At 40.8% G+C, this 20,681-nt stretch overlaps 1 protein-coding gene across 2 annotated transcripts in view; it reads right to left on the bottom strand.

The window, feature by feature from the left end:
* The window catches only part of FNIP1 (folliculin interacting protein 1), a 156,236-nt gene extending 139,759 nt beyond the window's left edge, over positions 1-16,477 (bottom strand). For both annotated transcript variants that reach the window (XM_032156514.2, XM_032156515.2), the window contains exon 1: positions 16,283-16,477. In XM_032156514.2, coding sequence (XP_032012405.1) covers positions 16,283-16,374 — 92 coding nt within the window. In that variant the 5' untranslated portion in view covers positions 16,375-16,477. The remainder of the gene's footprint in view (positions 1-16,282) is intronic.
* Between the last annotated feature and the right edge of the window lie 4,204 nt (positions 16,478-20,681).

Genomic DNA, 20,681 nt, shown 5'->3' with positions numbered 1-20,681 from the left:
CCAAATGGAAATTAGGCCAATTAATAACCCCACAATGACCTCTAAGTGTTCCAGTGAAAGAAAGAGTTGCACATCTCTCACTGTAAATCAAAAGCTAAAAATGATCAAGTGTAGTGAGGAAGGCTGAGACAGGCCAAAAGACAGGCCTCTTGCACCAACTAGCCATGTTGTGAATGCAAAGGAAAAGTTCTTCGAGGAAATCAGACGGGCTACTCCAGTGAACAAGAAAATGGTAAGAAAGTGAAACACCGTTATTGCTGATAGGGACAAAATGTGAATGGTCTGGATGGAAGATCAAACCAGCCACAATAGTCCCTTAAGCCAAAGCCTAATCCAGAGCAAGGCCCTAACTCTCTCAACTCTATGAAGTCTGAGAGGGGTGAGAAGTTTGAAAGTAGCATAGGTTAGTTCATGAGGTTTAAAGAAAGAAACCATCTCCATTAACATAAAATTACAAAGTGAAAAAGCAAATTACCCAGAAGATCTAGCTACGATAACTGATGACAGTGGCTACACCAAATAACAGATTACCAGTGTAGACAAAACAGCCTATTTATATCAGAAGAAGATGCCATCTAGGACTTCCATAGCCAGACAGGAGAAATCAATGCCTGGCTTCTAAGCTTTAAAGGACAGGCTGACTCTCCTGTTAGGGGCTAATGGAGCTAGTGACTTTAAGTTGAAGCCAAAGCTCATCTGCCATTCTGAAAATCCTAGAGCCCTTAAGAATGACGCTAAATTTACTTTGCCTATTCTCTATAGATGAACAACAAAGTCTGGATGACAGCAAATCTGCTGACAGCATGGTTTAACTGAATATTTTAAGCCCACTGTTGAGACCTATTGCTCAGAAAAAAAGATTCCTTTCAAAATATTACTACTCATTGACAATGCGTCTTGTCACCAAAGAGCTCCGATGGCGATGTACAAGGAGATTAATGTTGTTATTACGCCTGCTAACACAACATCCATTCTGCAGTCTATGGATCAAGGAGTAATTCTGACTTTCAAGTCTTACTAATTAAGAAATACATTTTAGGAAAAAGAAAAACAAAATAAATACATTTTAGGGCCAGGTGTGGTGGCTCATGACTGTAAATCCCAACACTTTGGGAGGAAAAGGTGGGAAGACTGCTTGAGGCCAGGAGTTCAAGACCAGCCTCCACAACATAGTAAGACCCTATGTAAAACAAAAAAAATTAGCCAGGCATCATGGCAAACACCTATAGTACTAGATACTTGGAAAGCTGAGGTGGGAGGATTGCTTAAGCCCAGGAGTTCAAGGCTGCAATAAGCTAGGATCACGCCACTGCATTCCAGCCTAGGTGACATGGAGACTGTGTCTCTTAAAAAAAGAAAAATAAAAAGAAGGAAAAGAAATACATTCTGTAAGGCTATAGCTGCCGTAAATAAGTGATTCTTCTGATAGATCTGGGAAAATAGAATTGAAAACCTTCTGGAGGCCGGGCACCGTGGCTCACACCTGTAATCCCAGTACCTTGGGAGGCTGAGACAGGAGGATCACTTGAGCCCAGGAGTTCTAGACCAACCTTGGCAATGCGGTGAAACCTTGACTCTACCAAAAAAACAAAAACAAAAACAAAACACACACACACACACACACACACACACGCGCACAAAAATTGGCCGAGTGTGGCAGTACCTGTAGTCTCAGCTACTCAGGAGGCTGAGGTGGGAGACTTGAGCCCACAAGGCAGAGGTTGCAGTGAGCCAAGATTATGCCACTGCACTCCAACCTGAACAACAGGGCTAGACCCTGTCTCAATGAAAAAATAAAAAAGAAAGAAAAATAGAAAGGAAGGAAGGGAAGGAGGGAGGGAAAGAAAGCCTTATGGAAAAGATTCATCATTCCAGATGCCATTTAAGAATATTCATGATTCATGGGAAGAGGTGAAAATACCAATAATAACAGGAGTTTGGAAGAAGCTGAAGTGAACCATTATGAATGATTTTGAGGGGTTCAACACTTCGGTGAAGGAAGAAACTGCAGATGTGGTGGAAATAGCAAGAGAATCAGAATCAGAAGTGGAGGCTAGGCCAGGCACAGTGGTTTCATCATGTTGGCCAGACTAGTCTCGAACTCCTGACCTCAAGTGATCTGTCCACCTCGGCCTCCCAACATGCTGGGATTATAGGTGTGAGCCACCACGCCTGGCCCATTTCTTAAGTATTTCTAAGTTAAGGTTAGGTACACATTGTTTTTTAAGACATAATGCTACTACACACTTAACAGACTACAGTGTAGTGTAAATGTAACTTTTATATGCACTAGGAAACCAAAAAATTTGTGTAGCTTACTTTTTGGCAATATTTACTGGCCTAGAATTGAACATGCAATATCATCTATGTATGTTTATATACTATGAAGTTCCCTTTCCTAGCCCCATCCTTTACACAGAATAGAGGTGTATTCTCTTCAGAAACTGTCAAAGAAATACCAGACTCATGGTCATCAGAACTTCAGAGAAAGAGGTTGAGAAACAGATCTGAAAACAGAGAATTATGAAAAGGAATAAGAATGAGCTCTTGGAAACTAAAAACATGATAACTGACATAAAAATAGACACTTCACCCCCCAAAAAATGAAATCTCCTAGAAGTAGAATAGAGCTAAGTCAGAAATTAGGAGAGGAAAACAAACAAACAAACAATAACAACAACAAAAAAAAGAAATTTGAAAGATCAATACAGGAGACTCTCCCTGGAGGATCTAAAGTTCTAAAAAGAAGTGATGCAATCTAAGAAATCATGTAAGAAAATTCCCCAGAACTAAAATGTCTCCAGATTAAAAGCCCCATCAAATATCAGTAAATGAATTAAAAAACAAAAATAAACAAAATCATGAGGAACATCACTGAAATTTCAGAATGAAGGTAAAGAGAAAAATCAAGAAAATCCCCCAGAAGCTTCTTGGGGGTCAGTTATGACTTTTGACTTCTCAGCTGCAATACTAGAAGCTCAAGACAATAGGGCAATGCCTTCAAATTACTGACTTAAGATGAATCTCAATCTAGAATTGTGTACTTAGCAGACTGCCAACCAAGCATAAAGATAGAACAAAGACGTTTTCAGAATTGCAGTCTCAAAAATTTATCTCCCACCCATTCATTCTCAGGAATCTCCTGGATAGATATGGTCCAACGAAACACAGGAATAATCCAAAGAGGAAGCAGCCATGGAAGCCAGTCAATGGGTAATCTGCCCCCAACAAAAGAAGAAAGGAAGAAGAAGAAGAAAGAAGAGAGAAGAAGACAGAAGGCAGAAGGCAGAAGGCAGAGAAGAAGAAGAAGAAAAGGAGGAAAGGGGAAGAGGAGGAAAGAGGAAGAGGAGGAAAGAAGAAGGGGAAGAAGAAGAAGAAGGGGAAGAAGAAGAAGGGGAAGAGGAAGAGGAAGAAGAGGAAGAGGAGGAAGAGGAAGAAGAGGAAGAGGAAGAAGAGGAAGAGGAGGAAGAGGAGGAAGAGGAGGAAGAGGAAGAGGAGGAAGACGAGGAGGAGGAAGAGGAAGAGGAAGAAGAAGAAAGAAGAAAGAAGAAGGAAGAAGGAAGAAGAAGGCAGAAGGAAGAAGGCAGAGGAGAAGAAGAAGAAGAGGAGGAAAGAGGAAGAGGAGGAAAGAAGAAGGGGAAGAAGAAGAAGGGGAAGAGGAGGAAAAGGAGGAGGAGAAAGGAGAAGGAGAAGGAGAAGGAGGAGAAGGAGAAGGAGAGGAAGAGGAAGGAAGAGGAAGAGGAAGAAGAAGAGGAAGAAGAAGAAGAAGAAGAAGAAGAAACAAAAGGGCAAAGTAATTCCCAAGACAAAGACAAAGGAAGCCTCCTGACAACACTAGGGAGCATACCTACAGGGCCAGCAGTCCAGACTGGGGCCAGAGAGGTCTGGAACGTTCCAAAAAACGACATATCCAGGAGGAAACAATATGAACTGATCAATTATCTGTCAGATAATTGACTAACAGATAAATTGCTTTTAGAGGTTTTATGGAGCCATTGAAGGATATAGAAATACTAACGATTTCAAAGAAAATGAAACATACAGAAATTCAGCAATTACCTTCAAGAAAAAAGAAAGAAAACATAAAATACACTTAGCTCATCAGTGAACAGATATTTACAATACAACAATATAGTTAATTTTGATCATTTAACCAAAAATTCTAATATTGAAAGAATGAAGGAGAAGGGTATGTATGTGTGTATGTGTTAAAGACCTAAATCTTTAATTATCAGAAAATAATGAATAAATCAATAATAAACAGTATATTCAATTTGTTTGAAACTATAAAAGAAGGCCGGGTGCAATGGCTCACACCTGTAATTTCAGCAGTTTGGGAGGCCAGGATGGGAGGACTGTTTGAGCCCAGGAGTTTGAGACCAGACTGGGCAACAAAGTAAGACCCCCATCTCTACAAAAAAATAAAAATTAGCTGGGCATGGTAGCTCTTGCCTGTGGTCTCAGCTACTTGGGGGGCTGGGGTGGGAAGATCACTTGAGACAGGAAGATCACTTGAGCCTGGAAGATCGAGGCTGCACTGAGCCATGACCACGCCACTGCACTCCAGCCTGGGCGACAGAGTGAGACTGTCTCTCAAAAAAATAATAATAAAAACAAAAATATCAAAGTAAATACTCAAAAAAAAACAGCGAAGTAATTGAAAAAGCAGTTTGCCTCTAAGATCAGGACTGGGTTTGAGGCACGGTGGGACAGGGAACTACTATCATAAGTAAATTTCTGCTATAACTCTGCTGGGCAGGGCAAAATTCAACACATAATATTTTGAGTCAGATTTTAACAAGTAGGCCGGGCACAGTGGCTCATGCCTGTAATCCCAGCACTCTGGCAGGTTGAGGCAGGTGGACTGCTTGAGGTCAGGAGTTCAAGACTAGCCTGCCCAACATGGTAAAACCCCGTCGCTACTAAAAATACAGAAACTGGCCGGGCGTGGTAGCAGGCACCTGTAATCCCAGCTACTCAGGAGGCTGAGGCAGGAGAATCACCTGAACCCAGGAGGCAGAGGTTGCAGTGAGCCAAGATTGCATCACTGCACTCCAGCCTGGGCAACAGAGACTCTGTCTCAAAAAAAAAAAAATTAACAAGTAATGAGCTTCACCACTTAGCCAGTCAGGAGTGCCATGACTGGAACTGATCATGTCACAGATGGTACATTAACATGGGGCATTACCATGTAATCTTTAAAAAATGTTCAGGCATTTCATTAATAAAAATTTAAAATATTAGCCGGGTGCAGTGGCGTACACTTGTAGTCTCAGCTACTTGAGAGGCTGAGGCAGGAAGATAGCTTGAGCCCAGAATTTCAAGCCTAGCCTGTGCAACAAAGTGAGACCTTGTTTCTCCGAAAATATTTATTTTTTAATATTTAAATTATTCACAATGTCTATGTTTTACAAATGTGCAGTTTGTGTTTTATATTCTAAAGTAACTAGAAATTAATCAAAATAAATACAAAATCCATATTTATGGGAGTCATAACCGCTTCCAAAACTTATTCTGGAAACTTATTCTGCAAAATGAGGCCACCCTTGCAATGTATAAAAAAATCAAAATAAATAAAATTTCCTTTAAATTGATAAACAATGATGTCAAAGAAAAATCTGCTTAAACTGCTCATTGAATGAATAACTTCAGGCAAGCAACTCAAAACAGAAGAATCTCTGTTAAATGAATTAGAACTTTTTCGGTTCAGTGACTATTTTTATTCATTTGTTCATTCATCAAATATTTATTGAATGCCTTCTTTGAGCTGGACACCAGAAGTACAGCACTAAGTTAGACAAAGGCTGTGCCCTTATAGAACTTACAATCTAGTGAAGTATTAATATAGATATTAATTAAAACACAAGCAAATATCTGCCACAGTGAAGAAATACAGGAAAAATGTGAGTTCTACTGGAACTGTAAAATACATCACATCCAAAGTATTCCAAGTAGTTTGCAAACACATGAAACAGATTATTCTCAAGAAACATCAAATGGTCCTAATTAGAGCCCACCACTAGAGGACAAACTAAAATGAAGGCTGGAAAGGAGAAACTGGGAGATTAGAGTGCTATAGTTTGAATGTGTCAAAAGTTCACATCAGAGACTGAATCCTCAATGCAACAATTTTGAGAGGTGAGACTGTTAAGAGGTGGTTAGGTCATGAGGGCTCCGCCCTCATGAATGAATTAAGGTCATTATCTCAAGAATGGGTTTGTTATAAAAGTGAGTTCAGCCCCTTCTTGCTCTCTCCCGCACTCTCTCTTGCCCATGTGATGCCTTTTTCCACAGGATCACCAGCTGCCAGCACCATGCTCTCAGACTTCTTAGCCTCCAGAACTATGAGCCTAATAAATTTCTTTTCTTTATACATTACTCATTCTCTGGTATTCTGTTATAACAGCACACACTGAACTAAAGCAGAGGATGTGGGAATAAATTCTAACATCTGAGTACCTACTATGCCATTTAATCCTCAAAACAACTATCAGAAGATAGGTATAATAAATACTGGGACTATCTCTTCAGTATCTACTTCCCCCTCTTCAACCAGCATTTTGTGGGAGTCTGACCTCACTACTAGCTCCAGATGTACTACCACAATCAGAGCAACTCCATTCCCCTTGCCACAGTAACCAAAATAGGCAGTCTATGCCTAAGCCAATCAGGTCATGATGACCACGAATAAGTTCAACGGTGATACAAACAGCACCGAGTTTAGGACTTTTGCTGAAAATCTTGGAGTACAGAGTCTTGTCTCCTAGGCAGAGTGGTATGAGATAACAGATCAAGAAGCACTGCTTCTAGCATTACTTAATGACAAAAGAGAATGAAGCCTGAGGACTCAGCAAATAAGTGTGAGAACTCGGGTTTGAAAACCAAGTATTCTGATTTCAGAATTAAGAGACGCAAGCACACACACAGACACCCTGCAGTACTGGGGCATGGATCTGAACTCATCAAGTCCATCACACCAGCTACAACTTGATAAAAGGCTGATAAGCCAAACTGAGGACTTTGAACTTTGTTAAGAACAAAGACTCTAGAACTTAAACATCTAAGTTCAAATCTTAATTTCATCACTTAATAGCCATGTGACATGGGGTAAGATACTTAATTTCTCTGTGCCTGTTTCCTCATCAATGAAACAGACATAATCGGACCTCTTTATAAAGCTATTGTGAGAATTAAATGAGTTAATAGGCGTAAAGCACATAAAACAGTGTGCAGCACAGATCAATCTATTAAGCAATGAGGAGTCAAGATTTCTGAGTGTTTTGATTAGAATTATGATCTAGGAAAATCAATTTAGAAGAACAGTGTGGGGCCAGGTGCAGCAGCTCACACCTATAATCCCAACACTTTGAGAGGCCAAGGGGGGACCACTGCTCGAGGTGAAGAGTTTGAGGCTGCAGTGAGCTAGGATTGCGTCACTGAACTCCAACTCAAGCCTGGGTGACACAGTGAGACCCTGTCTCCCTGCTGAAAAAAGTAGTAGTATGGTGTGGAGGGGAACACAGAACACACAAGAAGTGGAAAAGTAATGGCAAAGTTTTAAGAAAGGCATCAACGGTTTGTATAAGGTGATGACAGTGGAAAATGAAAAAGAACTGAAGCTACTGAAGAATTTGAATCAACAGGACTTAACAAATGAGCAAATGTGGGAATCAAAGACTAGGAGGAATAAACAATGATCTCTGATTTTCAACTTGGTAGACTAAGAGAATGGTGGTCCCAGAAACAGAAACAAAATCAGGAGAGGGTAGATTAGGACTCCTTTAAAATAAAAGAGGTTATCTTATGTTTTACATGGGAAGTTATTTTAAGCAAGTTTAAAATCAACAGGATTTAAGATAATTATTACATCAGTAAGAAGTGAGATCCAAGGCCAGGCACAGTAGCTCACGCCTGTAATTCCAGCACTTTGGGAGGCCAAGAAGGGCGGATCACCTGAGCTCAGGCGTTTGAGATCAGCCTGGCCAACATGGTGAAACTCCCATCTCTACTAAAAATACAAAAATTAAAATAAATAAATAAATACAAATACAAAAATTTGGGGGCGTGGTGGCACGTGCCTGTAATCCCAGCTACTCGGGAGGCTGAGGCATAAGAATTGCTTGAACCCGGGAGGCGGAGGTTGCAGTGAGCCAGGATTGTGCCACTGCACTCCAGCCTAGGTGACAGGCTCTGTCTCAAAAAAAAAAAAAAAAGTGATATCCAAGTTTCATAAATTACACTTCAAAGCTGTATTTTTCTCTTTTTTTCAATAAACCCAGTTTAAAAAACAAATCTAATTCCACTACTTAGGGATGAAAAAGCAGATCAAATTAACAACCAAAATTATAATATCTGCACTTTTTACTGTGAAATTAAACTACCATATGATCCAGCAATCTGTCTACTGAATATATATCCAAAAGAAAGAAAATTAGTATGTCGAAGAAATAGCTGCACACTCATACTTACTGCAACAGTATTTACACTAGTCAAGATATGCAATCAACCTAAGTGTCCATCAACAGATGAATGGATAAAGAAAATGTCATATATATATATATACACAATGGAATATTATTCAGCCATTAAAAAGAATGAATTCTATTATCTGTGGCAATATGGATGAGACCGGAGGACATGATGCTAAGTGAAATTAGGCACAGAAAGACAAATACCACATGTCCTCACTCACATGTAGAAACTAAAAAAGTTGATCTCATAGAAGTAGAGTAGAATAGTGGTTACAACAGGCTGGGAAGTGCATCCAATCAATTAAAAATACATATATTTAAAATAAATTAAGTAAAATAAAAATTCTTGTGGGTATGACAAATTTTTAAAAATCCCATTTAAAAAACAAAACTTCTGAAACATGATTCTTAAAATTGTTGGTAATATTATGAAGCTAGCTTTTAAGAACTTCAGAAGCTCAAAATGTGACATAAAATCAGAACACTGAAAGTGAAAATATAACTCAGCACTACAGATTTCTCCTATAGAAATAATAGAAAGTTAAGTAGTGGGGCCATTTCTTCACATTTACTCCACATCTATCTCACTTTTTCCCCCAAACATTTTTCCTCCCTACCAAAAAACCATCAAGGTCACCAATTACCTCCATCTTGACTAATCTAATGGACACTTTTCTGTTTCTCATTTCACGAGACCTGTCAGCAACGAGTATACAAACAATTTATCACTCACTCTATCACTTTTTAAATGCTTCCTTTTCTTGGCTTCCCTAACACCACACATCCCTGGCTGTGATATATCTTCCTCTCTCAGATCTGTGTATTTTAACATATCCTCAGGGCAAAGCCCTCGGTCCTTTCCACTTCTCTATCTATACCCTTTTCCTAGATGATCTCACCCATTCTGTAGTTTTAATACTAACCATACACACAAACTGATATTTCCAATCCCAATCTCTACCGTGAACTCCAGATTGACTTTATTAAACTGTCATCTCTACGTGGGTATCTCAATGGCAATTAAAACCAGACCAAATATCCAAAACAGAACTTTTGACCCTCTCCCTCTGCCCTTAAAATTGTTATTTCATTTATTCATTCTACAAATATTTCCTCAGCATGTGCTCAGGCACTGTGCTGTCCAATGGCACAACAATGTGAACTTGGGAGAGACAGATTATAATAAATTATTAAAAGAGCTATAATGGATATAAAGTGTGTGTTCTGACAGAAAATGGGGAGAAGGTGGCTATTTTTGATAGTGTGTTTAAGACTGGGCAACAATGGCGAAATCCCATGTCTACAAAAAATACAAAATCAGCCACGTGTGATGGCCCACACCTTGTAGTCCCAGCTACTCAGGAGGCTGAGGTGGGGAGATCGCTTAAGCCCAGGAGGCAGAGGTTGCAGTGAACCAAGATCGCACCACTGCTCTCCTGCCTGGGCGACAGAGCAAGAACTTGCCTCAAAAAAAAAAAAAAAAAAAAAAAAAAAAAAGGCATCTACTTAGTTGCTCCAGCCAAAACCCTAGGCATCTATTCCCCACACACAACCCATTAGGTGAATTTACAGAGTTCTGACTACAAAATAAATCTTGATGTTTAACACTGAAGAGAAGGATCAAGTAAGCAAAGAAGAGAGACGTGGACAATGACAACTATGACAGATGTCACAGAAGGACATGCAATAAGCTATGAAACAAAGTTACAGTCAAACCTACTCTAGTCTGGAAGAAATCAGAAAAGGCTTCCTGGAGGAAGGAGTAATTAGAATAAGCCCAGATGATCACTACAAAAAGCCAAACAAAAAGGTATAAGAGACTACGTCAAGAACAGGGAGTAGTACAGCTTGGCACATCCCAGAATCTAAAATAAATCCAAGGTGATAAAATCTCAGAAGGAGGAGTGTAGATTAAGACATAGGCCAGAAGAAAGCAAGAAGTTATCAAAGATTAATGAGGTCATGTCAAAAAGAAACAGAAGTCAACCTGAAAAGGCTTCCATTGGCCAAATATGAGACAATTTGACAGGAGTGGATTAAAACACACTAAAATCCAATAGCTCATGATAATCTTTTAAGATGATAATTAAAACAAAAAACCTGCAGTGAATAGCTCACTACCAATTACTTTGGAAAATGACAAAGGGAAATCATCTTTTATCCTCCCTTTTCTGTAGCAAGGAGTAACCAAACAGGTGATAAAAGTTATTCCAGCAAATAAATGCACAAAAAATTAGAGAATCAGGATATCATCACTTTGCAAACTCTAACAAAATAATGCATTCAGGCAATGATCAACAAAGAATGCTAAAATCATTAGTTAAAGAAGAAATTATGTAATAGAAGAATAAGGCTGATACCACCTGAAATCACTACAAGTGGGGAAACCAGGTAGGCAACTTTGATGAATAGGAAGTACACAACATCTACAAAATAATTTTATTGAAAAAAAAGGGAACCTAAATATGATAAAATATCTAAATCTAATTTCAAGGTTTCAGGAAAGACAAGAAATAGAGGAAAACATTATAGCAAACTTACAGCAGACCTGAGCATCAGAATTGCCTGGAGGGGCTTTTTAAACCACATATTGCTGGGAAACCATAAGACTGGAAAAGCCAAACACAGAATGTGGGAAATTTCACATTTAAGTGGGGGAGGGCTATTATAGAATAAAATTTATTTAAGCTGCCTAACTGCAAATGCAATATACATACTCTTCAGACTGATTCAAACAAACCTACCATAAAAAGACATATTGAGATGACACAAAATTGGAATACGGACTAAGAATGGCTTTTATTAAGGAATTTCTGTTAATTCTATTAACAATAATACTATAGTGGCTTTTTTTTAAATGTCATTAAGGAAAGGAAAAAAAAGGTCAAGGCTAGCAAATTAGCAAAAGCCACACTAAGCAGAATGGGCAAAAGCCATCCTTTAATGAGTCTGGGCCCAAACTAAGTGGTTTTTACACAAGATTGATATAACAGTAACAACTACTTCTGGTTCCTGAAAGCCATGTGCTAAGCACCACATTAAGTTCTTTACATGACTTATCTCTGAATCCTTAAAATAAACCTGTTATGAACATATTAAATTCTATACATCATTTTGTCTGCTGTTCATGATCACAATGGCACTTTTTTTTTTTTTTTTTGAGACGGAGTTTCACTCTTATTGCCCAGGATGGAGTACAATGGCGTGATCTCAGCTCACTGCAATCTCCACCTCCCAGGTTCAAGCGATTCTCCTGCCTCAGCCTCCTGAGTAGCTGGGATTACAGGCGCCCGCCACCACGCCCAGCTGATTCTTGTATTTTTAGTAGAGACGGGGTTTCACATTGGCCAGGCTGGTCTAGAACTCCTGACATCAGGTGATCCACCCGCCCTCGGCCTCCTAAAGTGCTGGGATTACAGGCGTGAGCCACCATGCCCGGCCACAATTGGCACTTTTTAAAAAGTATGACATATTGAGGGTAGTTTGGAAAAAGGCAAGAGTGATCACAGAAAGACTAGTTAAAAGGATGTTAGAGTACATTAAGAATCCCTGATATAAAGAATCAGAATAGATGTTCCTATATTTGGAATACAGGATGAGCATCTCTAGTCCAAAATTTTCTTGATCACTGACAAGGCACCACAGTGGAAAACTTCACATCTGACTTCATGTGAGGAGTCAAAATGCAGTCGACACTTTGCTTTGTGCACAAAATCATTAAAAAGTATTGTATAAATTATGTGCTATGTGTACAAGGTGTGTATGAAATAAAAATGAATTTAATGTTTAGACTTAGGTCCCACCTCTGAAAAAACACATTATGTATATGCAAGTACTCAAAAATCCAAAAAATTCCACAATCCAAAACACTTCTAGAACCAGGCATTTCAGGTAAAGGATACTCAACCTGTGTAACAAAAATCCAGACATTATTTAACAAAACATTAATTACGTCCTACAAACATTTCACTTCAAAACAACCTTCTCTGCCAAATTAGTTTTCAGGAATTGTATTTAAAACAATCTTTTTTTCTGAGACACGATTTCACTCTGTTGCCCAGGCTAGAGTGCAGTGGCACAATCATGGCTCATCACTGCAGCCTTAACCTCCCAGGCTAGGCAGCCTCCCGCCTCAGCATCCTGAGTAGCTAGGACTAGAGGCACATGCTGCCACACCTGGCTAATTTTTTACATTTTTTGTAGAGACAGGGGTTTTGCCACGTTGCCCTGGCTGGTCTTGAACTCCTGGGCTCAAGCACTCCTCCCGCCATGGCTCCCAAAGTGCTGGCATTACAAGTATAAGCCACCACACCCGGCCCAAAACAATCACTTTTATATGTACTATAGTTATTGAGCTTACACTTTTTACTTCCACTGGAAGAAAATGGAGAAAACATAAAGCAATATCTTCTACTAGAAACAGCCTTTTCATCCCAAATTTTTTAAATGGAGAAAACAAATTACTATCTCGATTCTATAAATGACTGAAAAAATACCCTCCCCATAATATTTTTCAAACTCATCTCCAGCTCCAGAATCTTAGATAAGCACATAGAAATCTATATGGTAAGAGACCTTAGAGTGAAAACAAGAGAAGAGGGTATTCCCTGGCCATCTCTTCCAATGGGGTAACCATAAAAGACAATACAGAAAGCTTCCTAAAGCTTCTTTATCAGAAGTCTCTCCAATTCTAGAGTCCTGCTGTGGCTTACAACTACTGGGCTTTGTATATTGGTTACTCTAGGAACTTCCTCTTAGGAACTGACAGTTAGTTGCCAATGGTTAACTACACCCAAGCCTGATTTAACAACTTAGGCTGACTAGAACAAAACTAAACACCCAAAAAAGGATTCCAACAATGAAAGCATGGTATACTAGAATGAAAACTAAATGTTAGTCTACTCAAAAACCTGGGTTACATAAAAAGATGCTGAATATGATCTTCAGGACATGCCAATTAAAAACACAAGATACCACTAGAATGGCTATAATCAAAAGAATAAAAAAAGATTAAGATAGTAAATTTTGGCCAGGCATGGTGGCTCACGCCTGTAATTACAGCACTTTGGGAGGCCAAGGTGGGAGGATACTTAGGAGGCTACTCAGGAGGCTGAGGTAAGAGGATCACTTAAGCCCAGGAGGTCAAGGCTGCAAAGAGCCTTGATTGTATCATTCCACTCTAGCCCGAGCAAAAACAAGTGAGACCCTATATATATATATATATATATATATAAAAAGTATATTTTATGTTTTTTACAATAAAAATTTTTAATTAAAAAAGAACAAAAATAACAATATCAATATTGAAGAGACTGTGAAGAAACTGTAATCTTCACGCATTGCTACTGAGACTACAAAATGGTACAACTATTTTGGAGGTCTGACAATTTTTTTTAAAGTTAAACACAACACTCAGCATATGACTCTGCAACCCCACTCCTAGGTTTCTACCCAAGAGAAATGAAAATATATGTCCACATAAAGATTTATACACAAACATTAACAGCAGCATTATTCATAATAGCACAAATCTGGAAAAAAAAAAAAACAAATGTCCTCCAACTAGTGGGTGAATAAACAAATCATGGTATAGCCATACAATGGAATACCATTCAGTGATAAAATTGAAGGAACTGGCTGGGTGTGGTAGCTCATCCCTGTAAGTCCAGAATTTGGGGAGGCCAAGGTGAGAGGATCCCTTGAGCCCAGGTTGTTGACGGTGCATTAAGCGTGGTCGCGCCACTGCACTCCAGCCTGATGACAGAGTGAGACCCTGTCTCAAAAAAAAAACGAACTAATAAATGCAACAAACAAGCCAGACACAAGACTATGACAGAAAGTATCAGTGACTGCCCTGAGTGAGGAGGGGTTAGGCTACAACAGAGCATGAGGGAACTTTTTGGGTGATGGAAGTGTTCTAAAACTTCATGGGTGTGGTGGGTACACAACTGTATACGATGTATGCTTAAAATGTATTTATACTTTATTGTGTATAAATTATAGCTCAATGAAATAGTTTTTAAAAACCCTGGGTTGATTAGATCTGTAAGTTATTAGCTACGTGACATTAACCAAAATGTTTTTTTTCCTTCAGATATGCCTATTCTGTTTCATCAGTTTTCGTTTCTCACATGCACAAGTTTTATTTTTAAAGTGAGCGATTTTATAATGCACTGCAGTTATTGGGCTTACAGATAATTCTTACTTCCACCGGCAAAAGTATATAGTTATCTGCACTGCTACTTGCTCTATCTTGTAAGATTGCTGTGAAACATCAAATAAGATAACTGATGAGAAAGTTCTTTGGTTACTGTAAAATAGTATTACGCAACTATATAGTAGACTTTACATTTTTGAAAAACAGACGTGAAAATGTTTTTTCACATGAGTGACTTGAGACCCTTGTAAACCTAAGTACCCAAAGTCAATCTTTGCCCAAAAATAGAAAGCAGTTGTCTATTCAAATGCCACCTTTTAAATATCCTATCGGAACCTGTTTCCTATTGTCGCTTGAGTTACTAGATGGCTCAATGTAGTATCTAAGCTGCACTTTCATTTTTCAAAGGAAAAACACTAAAGAAATGTTTAAAGAGAGACAGATGAGCATGACACATTTATTTTTCAGGGGAAAAGACAGATACGTAGAAAAATGTCTTCAATTCCATATGCATTTACTGAATTTTTCCTGATGAGACCTGCATTAGCAAGAGAGTGAATAATTTTAAGAATAGCAAAATTTCTTAAACCAGTGTAGCACAATCATTTCAACTTTGCCTTTTCCAAAATTTGACAGATTCTTTTTTTTATTTTGTTTCTACTACTGTTGTACAACTGGGCTCTTTGCTATCCTACCAAGTTTAAAACGTGTGGTATCTGACATTTAGCCTAGTTATATTTGGAAGTTTCCAAACTGCAATACGTATAAAGGCTGTTTGGACATAATCTCCTCAGACGCAGTTTAACGACTAAATTTTACCTTCAATTCAGGTTTATATCAAATCTTACAATTCCGAAAAGTTACTCTGCCAGCAACAGGTACTACAAGGAAAAACTAACAAAGCCTGTAACACTACAAAGTGCTCTGCTAACATTTTCAATTTTTAAGACTCCTTTTCAGTAACAGTTCTGAGGAGGAAGAATCTACAGCCAATTCCAAGGCTAGATTTCATTCAATTTGGTCTTGCTTCGGCAGTAACCTAAACTCAAGTTTCACATTTCTCCTTCGATAACATTAAGGTCGCTCGGTCCGGTTACTGCACACCTCCAATTTTAGCGTCCAAGAAACCTGAAAGAACGGCACCTTGCCTACTCGCTCCTCCAGCCTTCTCAACTCAGAAGCTTGGCCAAACGTGCCGCTCTCTCCACAACGCCAACGGAGCTGGAACGCAGCGCCCGGAGGACAACTGGTCACGGGGAGGAGGGGAGAACTTCGCGGCCCGGAGTACGGCGGCTGAGGTCCAATCCAGCCCGCGCCCAACTCTACACGGTGCCAGGAAGGCGTGTGGACCCAAAGTCTCAGGCCGCGGTGCTAGGTCCGGAGCAGAGTCGCGCGTGGTTGGAGGCAGGTCGTAAACAAACCGACGGGAGAAGGGGGAAGGGGCAACGGCGAGGCGGGTGGGGTAAAAGAAAAGGTAGGACCTCGCTCCAACCCTTCAGCGCGAGCCCGCAGCCGGCTCCACCCCACCGAGGACCAGATGCTGGTCGCGGCGCGGCGCTTCCGCTCGGGTCGGAACACCGAAGGCCCCAACACCCCTGGAGCCCGGAGCCCACAAGGCCATCGGCACCGCGACCCCCGCCCCACAGCGCCCTACCTGAACCCGCAATCTGGGTCCCGGGCGTCGCGGCCGGGCGCGCCCAGCCCGGTCCTCTTGCTGAAGAGCTTCTGGAACAGCGTAGGGGCCATGCTAGCCACGGCCAGGCAGGGGTCGCTCCGCTGGGCGCTTGCTAGGCCCCTGCTCCTAGAGCCACCCCGCCACCCCCATGGGCGCCTCAGTCATATGACAGAAATTAGTCACTTCAAACGGCCACGGCGCGCGGGGCGGGGCACGAGGCAAGGCCGGCACTCATTGGCTGGAGGTGGGCTGCATCACGTGGCGGCGCGCGGAGCAGGGGGCAAGGTGGGGGCGTGGGGCGGAGCTGCCTCCCATAGGCTCACTGGCGGGTCCCGTCACGTGGCAGCTCACGGGGCGGGGCGTGAGCCGAGAGGACAGGACTGGAAGGTGGTTAGGGATGTGTAGCGGGAGCAGGCTCAGTCTCGATCCTCCCCCTGAGGCTGTCAGCGACCGTCAGAGGGTACGCCAGGGTGGCGCGGGGACGATGCCAGGGGCCTTGGAGTGCAGAAGCCTTCGACTCCCCGCACCCACAGAGTTGCGTAGGGAACCACGGGCAGCCGACTCTTCCTTGTCAGCCCCTCCCTAGCTTCTGCGGCTTCACACCTCCTTTCCGCGCCAGGCGGAGTCTGGCGGCTCTTGGAGCACGGAAGGCCCACAAGCGTACCCGCGGGGCCGCGGCCAAGGCTGGACTTTGAGCCCAGGACCCCAGGCCCGCCCTTAGAAGGCCGCGCCGGCCCGCGAGAGGTCTGGGATCTGGACAGCGCGGGGTCTGGCTCACAGGGACTGCTGAAGGAAACTGCCGGGACCCCTGCCACAGCCATGGCTCCCCGCAAAGACGACCTGGAGCAGGGACTGCGGGCAGTTTGTACTAGCGCCTCGAACCCTGACACCGGGAATTAGTCTCTTGGAAGAGCTAGCGATTGGAGGCTCAGGAGTTAGGCTGTTTCCTTGGTAACCAACAAAATCAGGTGAAACCAACGAAGTCAGGAAGCCTAAAGACATATATATACAGATATCTAACCCTTTACGCTAATTATTTAGATTTTTAATAAATTTATCTTAATGTTTAGGCATGAAGAAGGGAGGAACTGTGGAATTTTAATCAAGTTACAGGGAAGAAACGCTTTCTAAAAAAAGAAAAACATTGCTCACATGTGACCTCACAGTCTTATTTAACCCATGGAACCAAAATATATCAGAGTTTGGATCAAACTAATCTTATAAATTTTCAGCAACCCCATCCATTCACTCCCCCTCCAGGATGAGGAAACTTGTACAATGGGATGCAATCCTCAGAGAAATTTAGGAAATAACTTGTATATGGTTGGAAGGCTGGATAAAAATACTTTGGGCTGGCGTGGTAGCTCACGTCTGTAATCGCAACACTGCAAGGCCGAGGCAGGCAGATCGCTTGAGCCCTGTAGTTCGAAACCAGCTTAGGCAACAGTAAGACCCTGTCTCTACAAAAAAAAATTTTTTTAATTAGCCAGGTTTGGCCGGGCACTGTGGCTCACGCCTGTAATCCCAGCACTTTGGGAGGCTGAGGCAGGCGGATCACGAGGTCAGGAGATCGAGACCAGCCTGACCAGCATGGCGAAACCCCGTCTCCAAAAAATTAGCCGGCGTGGTGGCGGCGCATGCCTGTAATCCCAACTACTTGGGAGGCTGGGACAGGAGAATCGCTTGAACCCAGGAGGCGGAGGTTGTAGTGAGCCGAGATTGTGCCATTGCACTCCAGCATGGGCAACAAGAGCGAGACACCGTCTCAAAAACAAACAAACAAAAATTAGCCAGGTGTGGTCACAGCGCACAACGGTGGTCCCAGCTACTCAGGTGGCTGAGGTGGGAGGGTAGCCTGAGTGTGGGAAGTCAACGCTGCAGTGAGTGCCACTTGTACTTCAGCCTGGGCAACAAATACTTTTTGGGAATTTCATTTAATTAGGTATACAAATCAAATTTTATTTTCTTTAAGTGGCTACCAACTCCCACTGATTTGCAGCTAGAGTTTATGCTCTAAATAAGGGTCTGAAGATATTTAGAAAAGAAGAAGTAATAGGCAGAATTTATATCTCTGAGAATTTGTCAACAACCAAAATACTGAGTTTCAATGTTCCAAGACTTTTTTAAAGCACTATTTATTGATGATTAAGATATTGACATATTCATTCCACAATCATTTACGTTCTAGGCAGTGGGGATCCAAAGTAAAAAAGAGCTAACTTTCTACGTGAGGAGACAGTAAATAAGTATTTGAAGTTATTTCAGATAGTAACTACTCTTGTGAAGTTAGTAAGAACTAAGCAATGAAATGAGGGTGTCAGCAAAGTCTGAGGAGGTAACATTTGAGGCGCTTAGGTTGAAAATCATTCAGTTGCTCTGTATATTACCCAAGATCCAGAAGCTACTAGGCAATACAGGATCAAAACAGCAGTACTATTTCACCTAGACATTTCAGATAATCCTCTGGTATCAAACGCTGAAAGATTTCTAACAGGGTAAAATGAGCTGTGTATATTTTTCTCACAAAACATTTGAATGTAGAAGGAAATTTTTGTAAACAAAAAAATAAAGTCAATGCAATTTTTAAAAAGTAAACAGAAGTGTAGATCCTATCAGTCAATTAATGGGGCAATCATTTGGGGAAGTTTTGTTTTTATGCTAGTTAAGTTACACTAAATGAGTACAAGTGGAAACAGGCTAAAGTCTGTCTATACAGGACCAAAGACACTAAGGACTGATGACTCTCCACGACTGGCACAGAAAAGAGTAGTTCCAGGTCCCCTCAGAAGGAACTTTCCAAATACAATAACCTTGTGTGCTTTCGTCTTGGGAAAAAAATTACTTCATGGGTAATTATAGATATTAATAGTAAGGGAAAAGAATATAACTGCTTGCATAAGAGACACTTTCAGTATTCTCTAATCATGTAATAGCTTTATTTCTGTAGTCTCATTTAGTCTTATACTTGAAAGGTACAGAGAAAAACTAGGTTTACTTCCTATTATTCATCACATTTCTCCTATGTTGCAGTATAATACTAAAGTCACAGAATCGGAGAGCGCTGAAATGATACAAGTTTGTAATAAAACAGGACAAAACTATACATAATTATTCAGATTAAATTTTAAATATTTCAATCTTAGTATCAGTGAGTATTATATTTTTCCTTTTACTTAGTACTACATCCTATCACAGAGAAGCTGAGGTGTCTTACAGGCAGCCTTTGTAAGTTTAAGGAGTCAGCAAAGAGGAAATGTGAGAAAGAAAATAATTATCTACTCATTCATGCTACGTTACATCAATGTGGAACTACTGGGTTACAAAGATTAGACATAAGGCCTACACTCTCACTCAAGGGTAGAAGATTTAGTCTCCTCAAAACTCCAACAGTCCATGGATTTCTGTCCACCTGCTTCAAAGATTCCCCTCCTGATAGCATAAAAGACAGGCACTCTTTGCTATAGGCATTTCCTGGTTACTACATATAGGAAAAGGTGGCAATAAAACTAAAATCTTCCTCAACCACCATGCTAATAAGTATAGTCTCAATTATGCTGAATTATCATGAAACAAATTAGAATTTCATTGATGACTTCTCAGAACAAGATATTCAAAATCAAGAAGATCAAGGAGACCTGCCTGAAAAACATTTAGATGGGCTCAAGTTACGCCACTTTTAAAAACTCGTAAACCAACTGACCATTTATTGCTATATAATAAGGAAATGGCAGTATTCTGAAGCACCAGAAAACATAAACAGCGATTTATTCAACAAACATTTCTTGAGTCCCTCCAACATCTCAGACTCTACTCTAGGCACTGCGAATATGGTATTGAACAAGAGAGTCCTTATTCTTAGAAACTTAGTTTTTTGTGGGAAGAGACAAAATAAACAAGATGTTTGCAAGTTGTGCTAGGAGCCAGGAAAGAAAGCATGGATAGCAAGCAACTGATGGAGACCAAATTTAGATAGGGTGGTCAGGGAAGGCCTATCCAAAGATGCGTGATTTTAGCTAAGATGTAAAGAATGAAAAGGAACCAGCTATAGGAAGAAGGTGGTGAAGAACATTCTGGCAAAGAGAATAAAAAGTACAAAGGCTCTAAGAGAGAAATGGTTTTGGCCTGTTTGAAGAGGAGAAAGGAAGCCAGAAGAACTAAAATATTCTCTGAGAATGGGAGATGGTTTGAAATGGTTAGAAAGGTACAAGGGGCCAGATTATGTAGGACCTTGTAAGTTATGGAAAGTAGGTTAGACTGAGTGTGATGGGAGCTATCAGAGGAGTTTGAAACAGGAGAGGGACATAACACAATTTATGATTCTACTGTGGCTGTTCTGTGGAGAAGGAATTTTAAAAGAGGAGGAATGGAATCAGAGAAA

Source organism: Hylobates moloch, unplaced genomic scaffold (genome assembly GCF_009828535.3).
Source record: "Hylobates moloch isolate HMO894 unplaced genomic scaffold, HMol_V3 SCAFFOLD_6, whole genome shotgun sequence".
Classification (NCBI taxonomy): domain Eukaryota; kingdom Metazoa; phylum Chordata; class Mammalia; order Primates; family Hylobatidae; genus Hylobates; species Hylobates moloch.
This window is presented reverse-complemented; position numbering and strand designations above follow the sequence as displayed.